We start from the raw sequence: 16,375 nt of genomic DNA, 5'->3' as shown, positions 1-16,375 counted from the left end.
TTAAGAGGGGCATTAGGAGCCAAAGCATCCCTGTAATGATTTATATACCCCCCACTTCCCAACATATACTAGTACATATGTAGAATTTTCTACAGTTTCTTTCATGGTAAGGAAGCCCATAAATTAAAGTTGCAATACCCCTTTAGTCAATGACTAATGTACTTTCAGAAGACTGTGTTCAATTAAATCAAACCTTGCATTTAAATAGAAGGTTTGCTTAGTCAATACTTGCTCCTCTCCCCATTTACAGTATAATCACCACATTAAAGCTGTGGAAAAATGAAAAAATATGTACAAAAAAAGATATAAAATATACTTTACCCCCTGATAACACCTAAGCATGACATCCCAGATCCCAGATTTCACAAGAATATGCTCCTGCGCTGGCTTCCCAGATTTTTGCCTAAAGGACCATGATGCCACCTTCTCCTGTGCAGAAGCTGGGTGAAGGATAAACATATGTTGTATTGTCTAACTTTTCTCCACCTGTCTTTTGTTTTTTTTAGTGCTGTGATAATGCAGGCCAATATTTAATAAGTGGACCATGTATTTAGGTGAAAAGTCCACTTTAACTTTATATTTACTCTACAATTTGTTTCTATTCTGGAAGACATCCTATTGTCACTATGAATATATAGTCGCAAAAATGCCTGTAAACATTTGTTGTATAAAATACATACTGGCTTATTTGGAAGAAAAGTGTAAAGTTAATAGAAGAACTGCAAAGTGGGTTAACCCAAAGAAGTCAATTCGATTACAACTTACTGTAGTGAGATCAAGAAGCAATGAGTTATGTTGTTTGTTACTACTTTAAAATTGTTGTTGCACTATAGATAGTCTGACAAAATAAATCCATGGTAATTCAAATATGCTGTTCATGTTACGCAATAGAAATAGCTTGATACATGTTTCTATACACCACACCACATGACTATGGTATGGTTATGAAATTGTTCATTGACCCCTGATCTAATTTTTTACCCCTGATATTTAAAGCAGAACTACACTGCATCTGTACACCACAAACCAAAAACACTATTTCATTTATTTTTAATATTCAAAGAAAACCCATCCATCCATGTCTCTATGCTTTATTTTGCTGAGAAATCACTTTAAAAAGCACCATTTAGGATTTCTGACCATGGCCATCTTGAGTAAGGGCAGATGATGATTCATATAGAATTTATTGCCTGGCATCCCTCTGCTCTTACCCCAGGCATGCAGGCAGGAGGGTGTGCTGAGAAGCCCCCTCTTCCCATCCTGAAGACTCCTGGGATGTATGGCCTAAATTGCCTTGGCCTGGAGAGCAGGAAGTAACTGAAGAAATGTAAAAAAAGTTTAAAATAAGTAAATATGATATACTTTCCTATCTATTTACTAGTGCTAGCAGCATAAGGATTATAAATAATCTTTGTTGTTTGAGAGCGTGAAGTTCCACTTTAACAGAGGTTCAAAAAAGACAGATCCCCAAAAGTTCTATAAATATAATGACAGATATAGGATAGTTATGTCTGGTTATTAAATTATATTAGAGTTTGTATAGTTGGGGAATTTTTTTCTGTCTGTATTGTAAAGAAATTAAGCCCTTGTATTGATATTATGCATTTGTCTTTCAATATTATTTCAAATACATTGACATCCTTAAAACTAATTAAAAACACAAGGATATACTGGAAAAAACAGCAATGAAGCACTCGAGCAACTATAGACCAGTGAGTCTGACATCAATAGTAGGCAAATTAATGGAAACCCTATTAAAGGATAGAATTGTGGAACATCTTAAATCCCATGGATTGCAAGATGAAAAACAACATGGGTTTACTTCAGGGAGATCATGTCAAACAAATCTTATAGATTTGTTTGACTGGGTGACTAAAATAATAGACGGTGGAGGTGCAGTAGACATTGCATATCTAGATTTTAGTAAGGCTTTTGACACTGTCCCACATAGAAGACTTATCAATAAACTACAGTCATTGAGCATGGACTCCCATATTGTTGAGTGGATTAGGCAGTGGCTGAGTGACAGACAACAGAGGGTTGTAGTCAATGGAGAACATTCAGAACAAGGTCATGTTACCAGTGGGGTACCTCAGGGATCTGTACTGGGACCAATTTTGTTTAATATCTTCATAAGTGATATTGCAAAAGGCCTCGATGGTAAGGTTTGTCTTTTTGCTGATGACACAAAGATATGTAACAGGGTTGATGTTCCTGGAGGGAAACGCTAAATGGAAAAGGATTTAGGAAAACTAGAAGAATGGTCAGAACTCTGGCAACTGAAATTTAATGTGGATAAGTGCAAGATAATGCACCTGGGGCGTAAAAACCCAAGGGCAGAATATAGAATATTTGACACAGTCCTGACCTCAGTATCTGAGGAAAGGGATTTAGGAGTAATTATTTCAGAAGACTTAAAGGTGGGAAGACAATGTAATAGAGCAGCACGAAATGCCAGCAGAATGCTTGGATGTATAGGGAGAGGTATAAGCAGTAGAAAGAGAGAAGTGCTTATGCAACTGTACAGAACACTGGTGAGACCTCACTTGGAGTATTGTGCGCAGTACTGGAGGCCATATCTCCAGAAGGATATAGATACTCTAGAGAGAGTTCAGAGAAGAGCTACTAAACTAGTACATGGATTGCAGGAAAAAACTTACCAGGAAAGGTTAAAGGACCTTAACATGTATAGCTTGGAAGAAAGAAGAGACAGAGGGGATATGATAGAAACTTTTAAATACATAAAGGGAATCAACTCGGTAAAGGAGGAGAGCATATTTAAAAGAAGAAAAACTACCACAAGAGGACACCGTTTTAAACTAGAGGGGCAAAGGTTTAAAAGTAATATGAGGAAGTATTACTTTACTGAGAGAGTAGTGGATGCATGGAATAACCTTCCTGCAGAAGTGGTAGCTGCAAATACAGTGAAGGAGTTTAAGCATGCATGGGATAGGCATAAGGCTATCCTTCATATAAGATAGGGCCAGGGACTATTCATAGGATTCAGATATATTGGGCAGACTAGATGGGCCAAATGGTTCTTATCTGCCGACACATTCTATGTTTCTATGTGGAAATGATTAATATCCACTAAACCCACTATGAAATTACTTGAAATTTGTTCTTATATGAAACTGGAGTGCCTCTAATAGAGAGCTACTCTATGTACCACATTTTTTTCCATTCCGTTTTAATTCTGGAGAGTACACAGCTTCCTAGGAAAAGGCAGTTGATTTACTAAAGCAATAGAAGCTGTTCACCTAGCAAAGTGGATATTTACTCTGAAACCTTTATGGTCACTGTGATAGTACAGAAGGTGATGCCACGTTACCTTTGAATACCTTTTCATGTTTATGGATGAAAGATTTTAAAAAAAGCATGTTTTCTAGCACATGACTGAGTATTTAAAGTGAATTGTGGCCTCACCTTATTCACTAGAATTCACCTTGCAAAGTGAGCATACATTTTTCTTGGTGAACATGCTCTGGGAGGAGACTGGACAAGGGGCATTTGCCCCCTGGGCCAGAACTGATAAAATATACTGAGCTGATGTCACTGAGTGGCGATACTTCACCATCAATCATAGTGGGACTTGCAGTCAGTGACTGTAAAAAGGTAGGGGAGATTTACTAAAACTGGCGCACACGAAATATGGTGCAACTGTGCATAGTACCCAGTCTGCTTCTAACTTTAGCTTGTTCAATTAAGCTTTGACAATAAAACCTGGAAGCTGATTGGTTACTATGCACAGCTGCACCATATTCTGTGTCCACCAGTTTTAGTAAATATTCCCTGGTGTATCAGAAGAATTTATGACCCCCAATGAACAGAGAAGGCCACAGAAACCTATTGTTCCAATGAGAGGGCAAGTTGTTTGTCCCCAGACCAAACATTCTCACCTTACCCTGACAGCCACTATTCTTTTAGATAAATAAACCCAAAGAGTTCAGGATAACTGAAAAAAAGGACAACTATTTCCAAATAAGCACATTTGATTGTGAAACTTCAGACAAAACCTATATTGGATAGCATGAGGAAGTGTTAGCATCTCTGTTGGTGTTTTTAATGATATGTACCCATCGCCATTGACTCAGGAACTGTTGAATCCAATTAATCAACTTGATGGTCAGGCAGCCACTATATTTAGGACTTACCAGCAATTGCAGCCTTTATATTTCACTTAGCAGAGGTTACCATTTGGCACTCATTTCATCGTGAACGTGTGAAAGTTCCTGTGCATTTAGCTGAACCAAAAAATATAAGGATATATAAGACCCCACTGCTCCAAAGTGTGTAATTTTGTCTGCCTTGGAACAGATATAATATACGTTACATGAACAATGTTTTTTTTTTTTAGCAAATAGGCTGTTTATTGTGCAAGGGAGATTGAACTTTGTATTAGAATTTTCTCCATAGTTTAGTGAATAAGTTGAAGCTGTGCAGATTTTTATCATCCAATCATGTGCAAGCAAAAATGCTGTTTTTTTCTTTTACCTTGCTTGTGATTGGGTAACCTCTGGGGCAATTTTTTTGTACAGTGTAACTTCTCTTGCAAAATACGAAATACCTAAATTCCTTAGTAATTAAACCCCAATGTCCCTAAAGGGTCACATGACCTAGACATGTGATGAATAAAAGCAAAGCAAAGAGAATAAATAGCTTGTTTTTTATTAAAACATTTCGTGAAAACACTTTGAGGTACATAAAGTAATACAGCGCTGAGGTTGTAAAACAGCTTTCTTTTTCTGAAGATCTTTTTTTTTTTGTAATTTAAGCTACCTTTCATTGGTGGAACAAATAAGATACAATTTGATAATGGTATCTGCAAGCTTGCAGCATCACAAAATGGTCCTCTTTTTTTTGAGAGGTGATATTGTTGAGAATATGGTATACAATAAATGAAGCTACATGGCAGCAATATCCAAATCTCTATTTTCAAACAAAAATAGAATAAACCCCAGACTTCTATTTCAAAAAAGGCTTTTTTGTGTGGAAATAAAGCTTGCATTGTTGTTGCAGAACTTATTACATTCGGGGACCTCTTCAAGTTTGGAGTCTCTTGTCCCATGCATGATCAAGTCCATACAGGAGATGCCATGTTGTAGTTGGTTCAGATTATGGAGCTGGATTAAAAAATAACAGTTTTGCATGCAATCTGTAAGCCATTTATCAAAGGATGGTTTCTCTGCAAACTCCAATTAGACTATGCGGGCGGCCCTGATCCATATCACGTGCTAGATGAATCCTGTGTAGAAATGCTACTGGAGAACTAAGAGCACCGCAGCTTCGAAGATGAAGGTCTTCTTGTAGTCGTTTTCTTGACATACTGATATTCTGCTGGGAGCTGGTGATCACCTGCCAGAATCAAAGTTTAGAAGTTACAATTGGGTTTTTAAATGCTTCCCTAAAAAGAAAGTGTTTTTGCCCAGTGGAACTAAGAAGACTTAAAGAGTAACTCCATGTTTGTTGGGAAAAAAACATTCCCCTCTGGGTGATCTATGTACATTGCAAGGATTTTAACAAACTTTGTTGCAGATTCCTACCTTTTGTTATTGAAGCAATGAAGAAATCCCTGTGTGTTTGTCTGTGTCTATGTTCAGAGTGAGTCTAATGGGAGTGGTTTCATAATTATCAACCAGCTGCTGCACTTGCAGGGCTCTAATGAGGAAAATTGCAAGGTCTGCATCCCTTTAGACATGATTTCTTATTGGGAGTATCACACCAAAAATTACATTTTTGTTGCAGGGAATGCCTGAAAAAAGACTTGTTTCTTAGTGTAGACTTCTGGGAAAATCAGTGAGCCAATCACACAAGCAGGAAATGATATATCTGGTGGGCATTCTGTATACATTCTCTGTACAGAACACCTCCAGGTATCCATATTGCAAAGCAATTTGCTGAAAATTATAGTGCTGCATATTGAAAAGGAAAGGTCATTTTTAATAACATTCAATAACAATATGACTTGTGTCGCAATTGTATAAGCTATATTATTATATTTTTTTTATCTGCTATTTTCTTCCCAACTTAAGTGGAGTTACCCTTTAAAGTGGTTGTAAAGGCTTCCTTTTAATTCTTAAATAGCAAACATGTTACACTAACCTAAAATAAAGGAATTATAAACACAAAGGAATACTATCATCATTTAAATGTTACAAAGAATATAACAGAATATGTAAAAAGGAAATCAAGGCTGCAAAAATTCAAAATTAATGACAAATTGCAAAAGGTAGTAGGACAGAGAAGTTCTTTAAATATATTCATAGTAAAAAGGTCAGGTCTGAGCATGTAGGCCCTTAAGTTGGCAGAGAGCTGAAGTCACACTCTGCAGCGCATAGTAATGAGAGCTCTGAGAGCTGATTGGAGGGAAGAGTCCCCCCCCCTCAACACAGCACACCGAAAAAGAGCTGAGAATGTCAATCTGATGGAGGTCCTACCATGTCACCATTTTTCTGTGCGACTAGTTCCTGCACTACTTTGAATAAATAAATCAGTAAAAAATTAGAAAAAATCAGCGCCAAACCAAAGTAATGAATAAAATTGTGTCAAAGTATACCAATGGCAGCGTGCATTCAGTGCTTCCACATAACACATGTGGAAGCACTGAATGCACCCTGCCATTGGTACTTTGACACAATTTTATTAGTTACTTTGGTTTAGCGCTGATTTTTTCAAATTTTTTTCCTGCACTACTTTGGTCCAACTTTGATGCGACTTGAGGTCCATAGACCTCAAGATTACACAGGCATTGCTTCAACTCCAGTCAAATTTGTGGCAAAATCGCGTCAAATTTGCAGCAAAGTCGCATGACTTTCAGGTCGCACAATTTTGAAAGAAGCCTAAGGGGTTGATTCACTGAAACTGGAGAGTGCAAATTCTGGTGCAGCTCTGCATAGAAACTAAATTGGCTTCCAAATTTTTGTCAAAGCTTAATTGAACAAGCTGAAGTTAGAAGCTGATTGGCTACCATGCACAGCTGCACCGGATTTTGCATTCTCCAGTTTTAGTAAATTAACCCCTTAAGGCTCTTAGTTGAGACAAGTACATACTATAGAGGGATATGCTTTGTTCATATTTTATGTCTGAGGTTTACAACCACTTTAATATTTTCATATCAGAGTACCTTGGATCTTGGGGAGTCCCAGGGAATTGTATAGACATACCAGGTACCTGAGAGTGACGGCTCATCATTACAGTCGCTGCTTCTCTATTTTTTCAAGCCATGTTTCCACCACATTTCCTTTCCACGTGATTTGAAGAAAATTATGATCATCGCATGCATTGTATGTGGCTTTTTGAATAGCATAATACATCAGGTGTTTTATAATTCTAATTTTGATTTAGGAAGGTCTCCAAATTCAAGCAGAAAATCTGATATTCACCAAACATTGACTGCAGGTGAACCTTCCTGTTGGATATTTTTAAATTACTGCTTTATTATTATGCCCCTTGGGTACCATTAAATAAATTCTTTGATTTGCTAAATTGCATGCCTGGAATGTGGATGATTCACACCGCCATCCACACTTAAAGTGATTGTAAATTCTTGTGTGTTTTTTTTTTTTAAATAACAAACCTATCATACTTATCTCCTTTGTGTAGTTGGTTTTGCACAGAGCAGCCCAGATCCTCCTCTTCTAAGTCCCCGTTCACATGCAGGCGACGCTACTTCCAGGGGCGACCTCCGAGGTCGCGGTGCGAGCAGCGCGCCGCGACCTCGGAGCGGCCGCCACGGACTTCATAACATTGAAGTCTATGGCGGTCGCCTCCTGGTCGCCCCAAAGAAGCTCCGGACTCTTTTTCTAAGTCGGAGCGACTTGCGTCGCTCCTATTAGAACGGGTCCGCAGCTTCCCTATGGAAGGCGACCTGCGGCGACCTGTGAGGCGACCAGGTCGCCTCACAGGTCGCCTTAGTGTGAACGGGGCTTAAAGGTCCCTCGTTTCTGCTCCTTGCCCCTCCCTCCTATCGAGTGCCCCCACAGCAAGCAGCTTTCTATGGGGGCACCCGAGCCGAGCTGCAGCTCTGTGTGGCCATTCAGACATGGAGCTGTTGTTTGGCCCAGCCCCCTCTCTCTCCTGATTGGCTAACTGACTTTGATTGATTGATTGTCTCAGCCTATCAGGAGATTGATTGATTGTCTCAGCCTATCAGGAGGGAGATTCCCGAAAGGCCGAGGGGCTCGTGGACATCGCTGGATAGACAGGGGGCTCAGGTAAGTATTGGGGGGGCAGAGGGTGGTTGCTACACACAGAAGGCTTTTTTTTCAATGCATAGAATGCATTAAGATAAAAAAAAAAACTTCTCACTTTACAACTCCTTTAAATTAAGCATTTCAAACATCACCTGACAAATAATTTTACTATTCTTTCTGCTTATTTATTAATCAAAAATGCAGTGATAAAGGGCTGTCACTTCATTAGGATTTGTTTATGTCTAAAAATAAACATACATTATGCAAATGTAATTAAAGGTGTTCTAGTGAAGAAACCTAGGCTGGGGAAAAAGATGTGGTGATGGAAAACGAGCCGAGGCTTTTTGTGAATTTAAAGAGTAACTAAAGACAACATTTTTTTGTACGTTTTAGATAGAATGCAGAGGGATTAGAATGCTTGTCAATTTTTATTGCTGGAGATTCTCTAACTGACCCTTCCAAGATAGATCAGGAAGCACACTCTATAAATTCCTGGTACATAACTGCATCCTAAATGTGGGTCATTTTTCCTTGAGTGCACCTAAGAGCTTGTGATTTTGGATGCACATTTTATTCTGACACCTGTATGCATTACTTTTCTCTTGATGTGGGGATGCTTTCTGCCATGCCTAAGACCCAGTAGGTTCTTAAAGTCCAACTCCATGCTTAGAGCTAGGACTTCAGGAGAATAAAACCTTCCACCAAGTGCTTAAAAGGTATAGGGGCTGGTGGGTCATTAAACACACGGGTCTAAAACCAAGATTTAAATATCACATTTGTATGTCTTACACTTCAATTAGAACTGTAGGCAAAACTTTTTTTTTTTTTTCATTTTGGATAGTGCAAAAGAGGGTTATAATCCCTGACAGATTATTTTTCGCCATATGTTTCCTATTGGGGAGATTTTCCTTTACTTCCTGTCCCATAACCAATCAGGAAGTCCCTGCAAATTAAGGGAATTCGTTGGGGACCCCCGGGTCACCAGAAATGTCCCAATTCTAAGATTTCCCCTCTGTTACTTTTCTGGGGAAAACCCAAAATGTGGGATTTTCTCTTACTTTCACTTTCACCGATAATGGTAAACAGAGGAAATAGGATGAATCTGAGGAAGTCACGTGGTATTGTGACGCAACGTGTAGGAGAAAATACCCGGAAGTGACGTGATGCAGCGCGACGGAGGTCCCCGAACATGATACAGGATGCAGACATTTGAGAGTTTAAATGTGAGTTGGCTATTTTTTTATTTAATAAAAGTCTTGATATACTGCACCATGATGGCCCCATTGTTTGTATGAGCTTAAAGGAAAAGTGGGAGTAAATAAGGATACGAATAGGGAAGGACCCTAGGAAAGCCCCCCATAGAAAATCGGTGCACACCCCCCAGGAGAAAGGGCCAAACAATATCAGGAGATACAGGGGGTCATCCCAGGAGAAAGTGAACGGCACTGGGACAAAGGAACCATATCTAAAGAGGGTCAAGTGATACAGGTGTATTACTGACCTCACTGAGGTGAGCATTTAGAGCACATAGAAGTGAGAGCACTGAAAGCATCCGGGACACAGAGAAAAAAGGTGGAGGAAGAAAATAAACACCACGGATCACTTTTGCACTAATTTGGATTGGACACTTATTATAATTTTTGAAGAGAATATGTTGAAATTATTATAACTATTATTGTCACATCAGCACTACGGAATACACTGGTTATATTTATTTACTTTTGCACAAGTTCACTTTAAATGAGATAAGCGCTTTATATTTCATTTTAATTGGAACACAAGCACTATATAGAATTTGAATGGTATAAAGACACGGATATAATTTGAAGCACAGCAGCACCTTGGAAGTAAAAAATATTTTAAGCACATTATTAACCCTCTTCACCGTTTAAGTTTGTAAATGGTCACAACAACACTTTAAATATACAAAGATTTTTTTGATTCATTCTACTGTTCACTGTGCATGAAATATAGAAATATTGATGCAGGAAGAATTTTATATATAAGATTAACACTTGTGACCAGAGGGGAGTGAACACAGCATCGCTGAGGTTTGAGGTTCCAGTTAGCAACCCCTGGAGCGCAGTACAACCCCCCTTATATATGTACCAGGAATGTTTGCTGCTAGGAAGGTGATAGATTTTTAAGTGACAGATCCCATTTCTGGCATCAGGGGGTGTTCTCAAGCCTAGCGCTGGCATTCACAGAGGATCACACAGTTTGAAGATGTCAGTGTCACCTGCGGGAACAAGTGATGGGGAGCGCAACATGGAGGTTGTGAACTCAACTGCTGACAGCTGAGGGTCAATGATTCAGAGAAGCAGCTACACAGGGTCACAGCCACGGCCCTGGACAGGGTGATAGAGCATAAGATTCCTCAGGGAGCCGAGTCTAGGAGCCAGAAGGCTTACACCAGAGCCTCTGATGGTGAGGATGGACTTGGCTGCAGCTAACTCAAGGTCGCTGCCCCCTGGGTCTCCCAGCTCACACTCACAGCTGGCTCCAGTGGATGAAGAGGAAGCAGCAGTACAGGGCCACAAGAGCTAGCCAGCAAAACAAGCCAAAGGTCAGGGCAACAAGCAGACTGGGATGGTCAGAAGGACAAGCCAAAGGTTGGAGCAACAAGCAGAAAGGAATGGTCAAGTGAACAAGCCAAAGTTGGTACACAGAGCTCAGATTCCACGCACACAGCAAAACCTTCACACAATTGTTGCTTGGGCAAAGATGACTTGTGAGAACACAGTCCCTAAAGCTGATACACAGACCAGAGAGGTAAGCAGACAGTCAGGGCATGAAACATCACTGCAGATTTGTGACAGCAGTGCTGTGTGTTTATCTGCAGCTGCTTGTAAATGTACAAACGGCCAATGGATCACACAGCCCCGCAGTGCTGGGTGCTCTATCAGGGCATGGTAGGGCTGTGTCATACACTGGTTCTGACACTGCTGATTGAAAAGTTCTGATTGACAGTGCCAATTAAAGAAAAGTGGAAGATTACACAGCCCTGCAAGGGCTGTGTATGTGTACTGTGCAAGTATTGGCAGATGGATCACAGGAAGCTACAGAGCCAATTGATCATTTACTATTATGGATTAATAATTAGCACTATAGGAGCAGCACTAGTTGTTCCTTTCTAATAGTAAAGGAACAATCAGCTTAAAAAGTGGGTGGTGACTTAGTGCTTGCTGTAACACCTCCCCCCTCAGAGGAACACCCAGAATATAGGGGTTTTCTAGGCTTGCAGTGTTACTAAAGCCACAACAGTAAAATCAGTCTGTATATGCAGTAAAGCATGCTTGTTATACTCACTGTGGAACCTAGGGGCTCATTCCTCTGCATTTTGTAAAAAGACTGTTTGATCCTTTCTTCTCTGTTCCTACCCTTCTTCCACTATCCCTAATACATATCCTGATGGAACAGAGTCAGGGGAAAAGCTGCACATTCTCAGTTTGGTGTGTATTGCTAGAGAGTTTTTTTTCTTGGGAGGGTGCATGTGATCAGCACAGAGCCGATCAGCACTGTCTAGACAGATTGTCAGGGGTCCTGCAGCCTCAAAGAGCAGCCAGGTGAGAATGAAAACTCCTCCTACAAGCTTTAACTAGACACTAATAGAAGCCACAAGACTACTTTACCTGCTGATGAGAAAAGGTGTTTAGCAGTTTGTATTTACTAAAACGATTGAATTCCCATGTTCTGTTTACTGTGGGAGACCTGATATAGTGAATGCAGGGCCCTGGGTTTAGCAACACTTTAAGAATGGAGTGGAGCTACAGCCAACAAAGGAGGGATGTCTATTGTCCAAGGGGAAACTGATCCAAATGGAACCAAGTGTTATATGCACTCGGTTCCCTTTGCGATGAAATCAAAGTTAAAAAAAAACAAATAAACAATGACATTTCTTGTTTGAAATTCAAGTAAGTTTCATTTCAGTTATTTCTTATAAATAAAGATTGTTTGCTTTTTACTATTTTGGTTTGCACCTTAAATTCATCAAATGCCTAGATTAATGCAATCCTTTACTTTCTCTCCAGGGAGACTATTGTCATTGTGACAGTAAGTGGGAAGAAATCTCTTTAATGGAGCCACAGATAGTGTTTATTATCCTTCCCCACTATTCACAACTAAAAAAAAAAGTTTTGACTTGCCATACACTTTAAATAATTAGGCTAGGAAGAACACTTTCGCACTATCGATTAAATACCTTGCTACAGAGAGATTTATCAATTGCATGCAGTCTCTTCATTTACAGATCACTGAAGTAACTGTAGATCAATATATGAGTCAAAAGCTGCCCATAGATGTATGTTTGTGTAAATACAGATTCATTTTGTCTTCTGCTTATCAAAAAAAAACAAAAAAACGCCATACTCATTAGGCTGTGTTGATCAATGCATTGACATTAAAAAATGTGTCCTGTCCACACCACAAAAATGCATATCAATGCATGTCAATGCAAAACAAAATGATTATTGTAACACTGTGCATTGTTACTGAGAATGCAGAACTTTAATCATCCACAAGATGGCAGCATTCAGTACTTTTATTTGCCATAGCTAAAGGATAAGTTCACCTTTTTTCTTTTTTTTTGTTCAAAATTTTTAGCTCCCCTATGTACCAGTATAGCATAAATGTACTTCTTTTGCAAAAATAATTCACACACTTCACTGTTCTTACTGATGTTTAAAAGACATGTCTCCATTACTTCCCGGGCAGACTTTAGGTCATGACACAGGAAGGAGTTGACCAGCTGACCTCATTAGCACACACCCTGCATCATCTACACTCCTATCTACCACCCAATTCCAGGTGTACATTTTTGAATGCAATCATTCAGTGATCACAGGCATCAATTTTTTCCTACCTTAACTTCAAACTTCAAGGAGAAGTGTGTCATGGGTTTGTTAAAGCTCAGCATACACTATACAATCTGATTGTACAATCTCCTTTAGATCTCCTATCAACTATGAAGTGCAAGGGCCTGTCTGATTGGTTACAGAGTGAATGGATAGATAGGTGGGTACTTCTAATCGATAGTTCTGGTAAATCTAAAGTAAATTGTACAGAGATTGTACATTTAGATTGCATAGTGTATAGCCATCTTTAGTACATAGGAGGGAGTGGACAGAAACACTCAGCTGTCAAGCCTCATTCACATCTCTGCATAACAGGAAATTGCTTTTTTTTGGGGGAAGGCTTTTGGAGCATTTTCACTTATCACGCATAGGGCAGCCCATTCACTTGAATGGACTGCCCTACATACAACAATCGCCCCAAAAAAGCTGCAGAACTTTTTTTTAGAGTGGAGCTTGGTGCGTTTTTACTGTGATTCTTGGTGCAGCGGATTTCTGAAATGCAAGGCAAAGCGCACATTTTCTGTGCAGTTTGCCAAGTGTTTGAAAATACATTGATGTGAATAGAGCCTCATTGTTCTTGTGTAAATGCCCCAATTTCACTTTCAGGCCCGCTTCACAGCATCACTAGCATAGTCGGAGTGAACGTTTTTTGGCTTGTTTTTCCTGTGACATGCATGGGGCAGCCTGTTGATTTCAATAGGTTGCGCTATATGTGGCTCTCTGGACATTTTGGCATGTTGTGGGTTGCGTGTTTTTTCCTGTGCGTTTTGCAGAATTTGCCACTTGTTTTTGTTTTTTACTTTTTAACATATAATTCTTTATTGGGTTTTCAAAGCAATACATCTATGTAAACAAGTAATATCCGTCGCAGACGGGTAACATAGAAAGTTATATCCATAGGAAAGACATACAACCTTTAATTAACCGCAGAACAGTTCAAGGAGAATTTTTTTTATTTTTTTTTAACAAAGCAACATCTGTTTGATTATGTATAGTCCTGACAGCTGTGGCACCTCTAAAGATGCAGACAATCGTCCACCGCCCCTGGGCACTCCAATAGGGTTCTGAGACTGTGCCCGGACGGTGCTACGGTACGCAATATAGAAGAAACACTGCGTCATAATATATTAGCCAGGATGTGTTGTATTCCAGATATTCCAAGGTTGCCACATTATGTTAACGTTTTTTATCATGGTTTTTACGTGTTAGAGTATGTTCATAAGCGGAGTGTGTATTAGTTAAATCAATGACCTCTTGGACCGATGGTGGAGCTAGTTGTCTCCAGTTCCTAGTTAAGATGAGTCTAGCTGCTAGTAAGATGTGTGTCAAGGTGTAACGTAGGTGCTTAGGGTAGTCCCCTGTACCTAGGGGTAGTTATGCTAAACCTGGGGTAGGTTCAACATACAGTAGATGTTGAGGACTTTTGAGAGGAGGTGAAAGATTGAACCCCAGTAAGATTGAATTTAGGGTAATTCCATAATATGTGCATTAGGTCCCCTTTATTGCCACACCCTCTCCAGCATCTATCATCAGTGCCTTTGTTAAATGTATGTACCCATTCAGGTGTGAGGTACCAGCGCCAGTTCCCATAAGCTGGCGCAGCTCGTTGATGTGAAGATATATTGGAATGCTTGCAACCATTGCTTGTCTGTGAAAGAAGTACCTAGATCTCTTTCCCAAGTTAGGATAGAGGTAGTTTTGCTGAATGAGCATTTTTGTTGAAGGATGTTGTAAAAAAGAGTTATTCCCTTTTGTGGGGGAGACGGTAAGTGAAGGTATGACCAGGCTGAGGCCTGTATAGTAATGGGCCATCTAGTAAGTGATGCAATGAAGTGTCTAACTCATAGGTAGGTGAAATAGGCGCTATTAGGTAATTGGAATTTAGTTTGTAAGGTGTGGAATGGTAGAAGTGATGCATCCTGGAGGATATCATTAATGGACATGATTCCATAGGATTGCAAGTCGGAGAAGTGGGAGTACTCCATGACGGTATGGAGTGCTGTAATGGGTACTGTTAGGGTCTTCTTATCAGGATAGCTCGAACTTTGCATGTTCCAGGCCTTGGCTGTGATTTGTATTGTTGGGGGTATGTGTTTCGGGATTTTTGCTCCTAGGCTCGAGGCAAGTAACCATGAAGAATGGTCATTTTTGCTACAGTATGTGGATTCTATTTGGCTCCACAGTGTGGTAGGGCTATTTCTGAACCAATCTCTTAATTGAGCAAGAATTGAGGAAAGGTAATAATCGTAGATGTCAACGTAACCAGGCCCCCCTACTGCCATGTGTGTTTGCTTCTGTGTTTGGTGTGCTGTTAACAAATAATGGCACTGAAAGCACAACTAGTAATTTTAGGTGTATAAAGGTGGCCATGTCCTATACAATCTAATTGTACAATCTCCTTTAGATTTACCAAATTTATATAATAGGGAAAACATCTATCTAGCCAATCACCCTTTGCATCCAATCAGTCAGGCCCTTGCACTACATAGTTGATGGTAGATCTAAAGGAGTATTTACAATCAGATTGTGAAGTATATGATGAACTTTACAGAACCCAGGACATACTTTTCCTGTTTTCAACTACAGCTCTATCCACATAGGCGGGTATATGATTTCTTATCACCTGCACACTTTAAAATGCCAAATAAACAGTCTATGCAAGATTAAAGTTAAGCTGGGAAAAAAACAAAGCCAGTGTATTTAGTGAGAACGGTGATCACTGATTGATTGCATTCCATTGAAAAAACATGCACCTGGCATTGGGTAGTAGGTAGAAGTGTAGATGATGCAGGGTGTGTGCGAATGAGGTCAGCTGGTCAACTCCATTCTGAGTCATGACCTATAGTCTGCCCAGGAAGTAATGGAGAAGTGTTTTTTAAACAGCCATAAGAACAGTGAAGTGTATGTAGAATACATGGAAACCTGAATTATTTATGCTATACTGGTACATAGGGGGGCTGAAATTTAGAACAAAAAAAGGTGAACAAATGTGAACTTATCCTAAGCTCTGGCAAATAAAAGTACCGAATGCTGCCATCTTGTGGATGATTAAAGTTCTGCATTCTCAGTAGCAATGCATAGTGTTACAATAAGCATGTTGTTTTGCATTGACATGCATTGATATGCATTTTTGTGCATTGCATAATAAATGTAGCATATCTACTTTTTTACTACGTTCACACCAATACACTTTTATAGTGTGGACAGGACACATTTTTTAATGGCATTGCATTGATCAACACAGCCTAATGAGTATAGCAGGCTTTTTTTTTTTTTTGAAAAGCAGAAGACAAAATTACCCTGTATGTACACAAACATACATATATGGGC

The 16,375-nt window shown here is 39.5% G+C and overlaps 1 protein-coding gene across 1 annotated transcript in view; it reads right to left on the bottom strand.

The window, feature by feature from the left end:
• Positions 1 to 4,712: 4,712 nt before the first annotated feature.
• ENTREP2 (endosomal transmembrane epsin interactor 2) overlaps positions 4,713 to 16,375 on the bottom strand; it is a 1,128,669-nt gene continuing 1,117,006 nt past the window's right edge. The window contains exon 11 of the mRNA XM_082254059.1: positions 4,713 to 5,355. Within this exon, the coding sequence (XP_082110185.1) occupies positions 5,170 to 5,355 (186 nt within the window). The 3' untranslated portion in view covers positions 4,713 to 5,169. The remainder of the gene's footprint in view (positions 5,356 to 16,375) is intronic.

Source organism: Pelophylax lessonae (assembly GCF_965119305.1).
Source record: "Pelophylax lessonae genome assembly, chromosome: 4".
NCBI lineage: Eukaryota > Metazoa > Chordata > Amphibia > Anura > Ranidae > Pelophylax > Pelophylax lessonae.
This window is presented reverse-complemented; position numbering and strand designations above follow the sequence as displayed.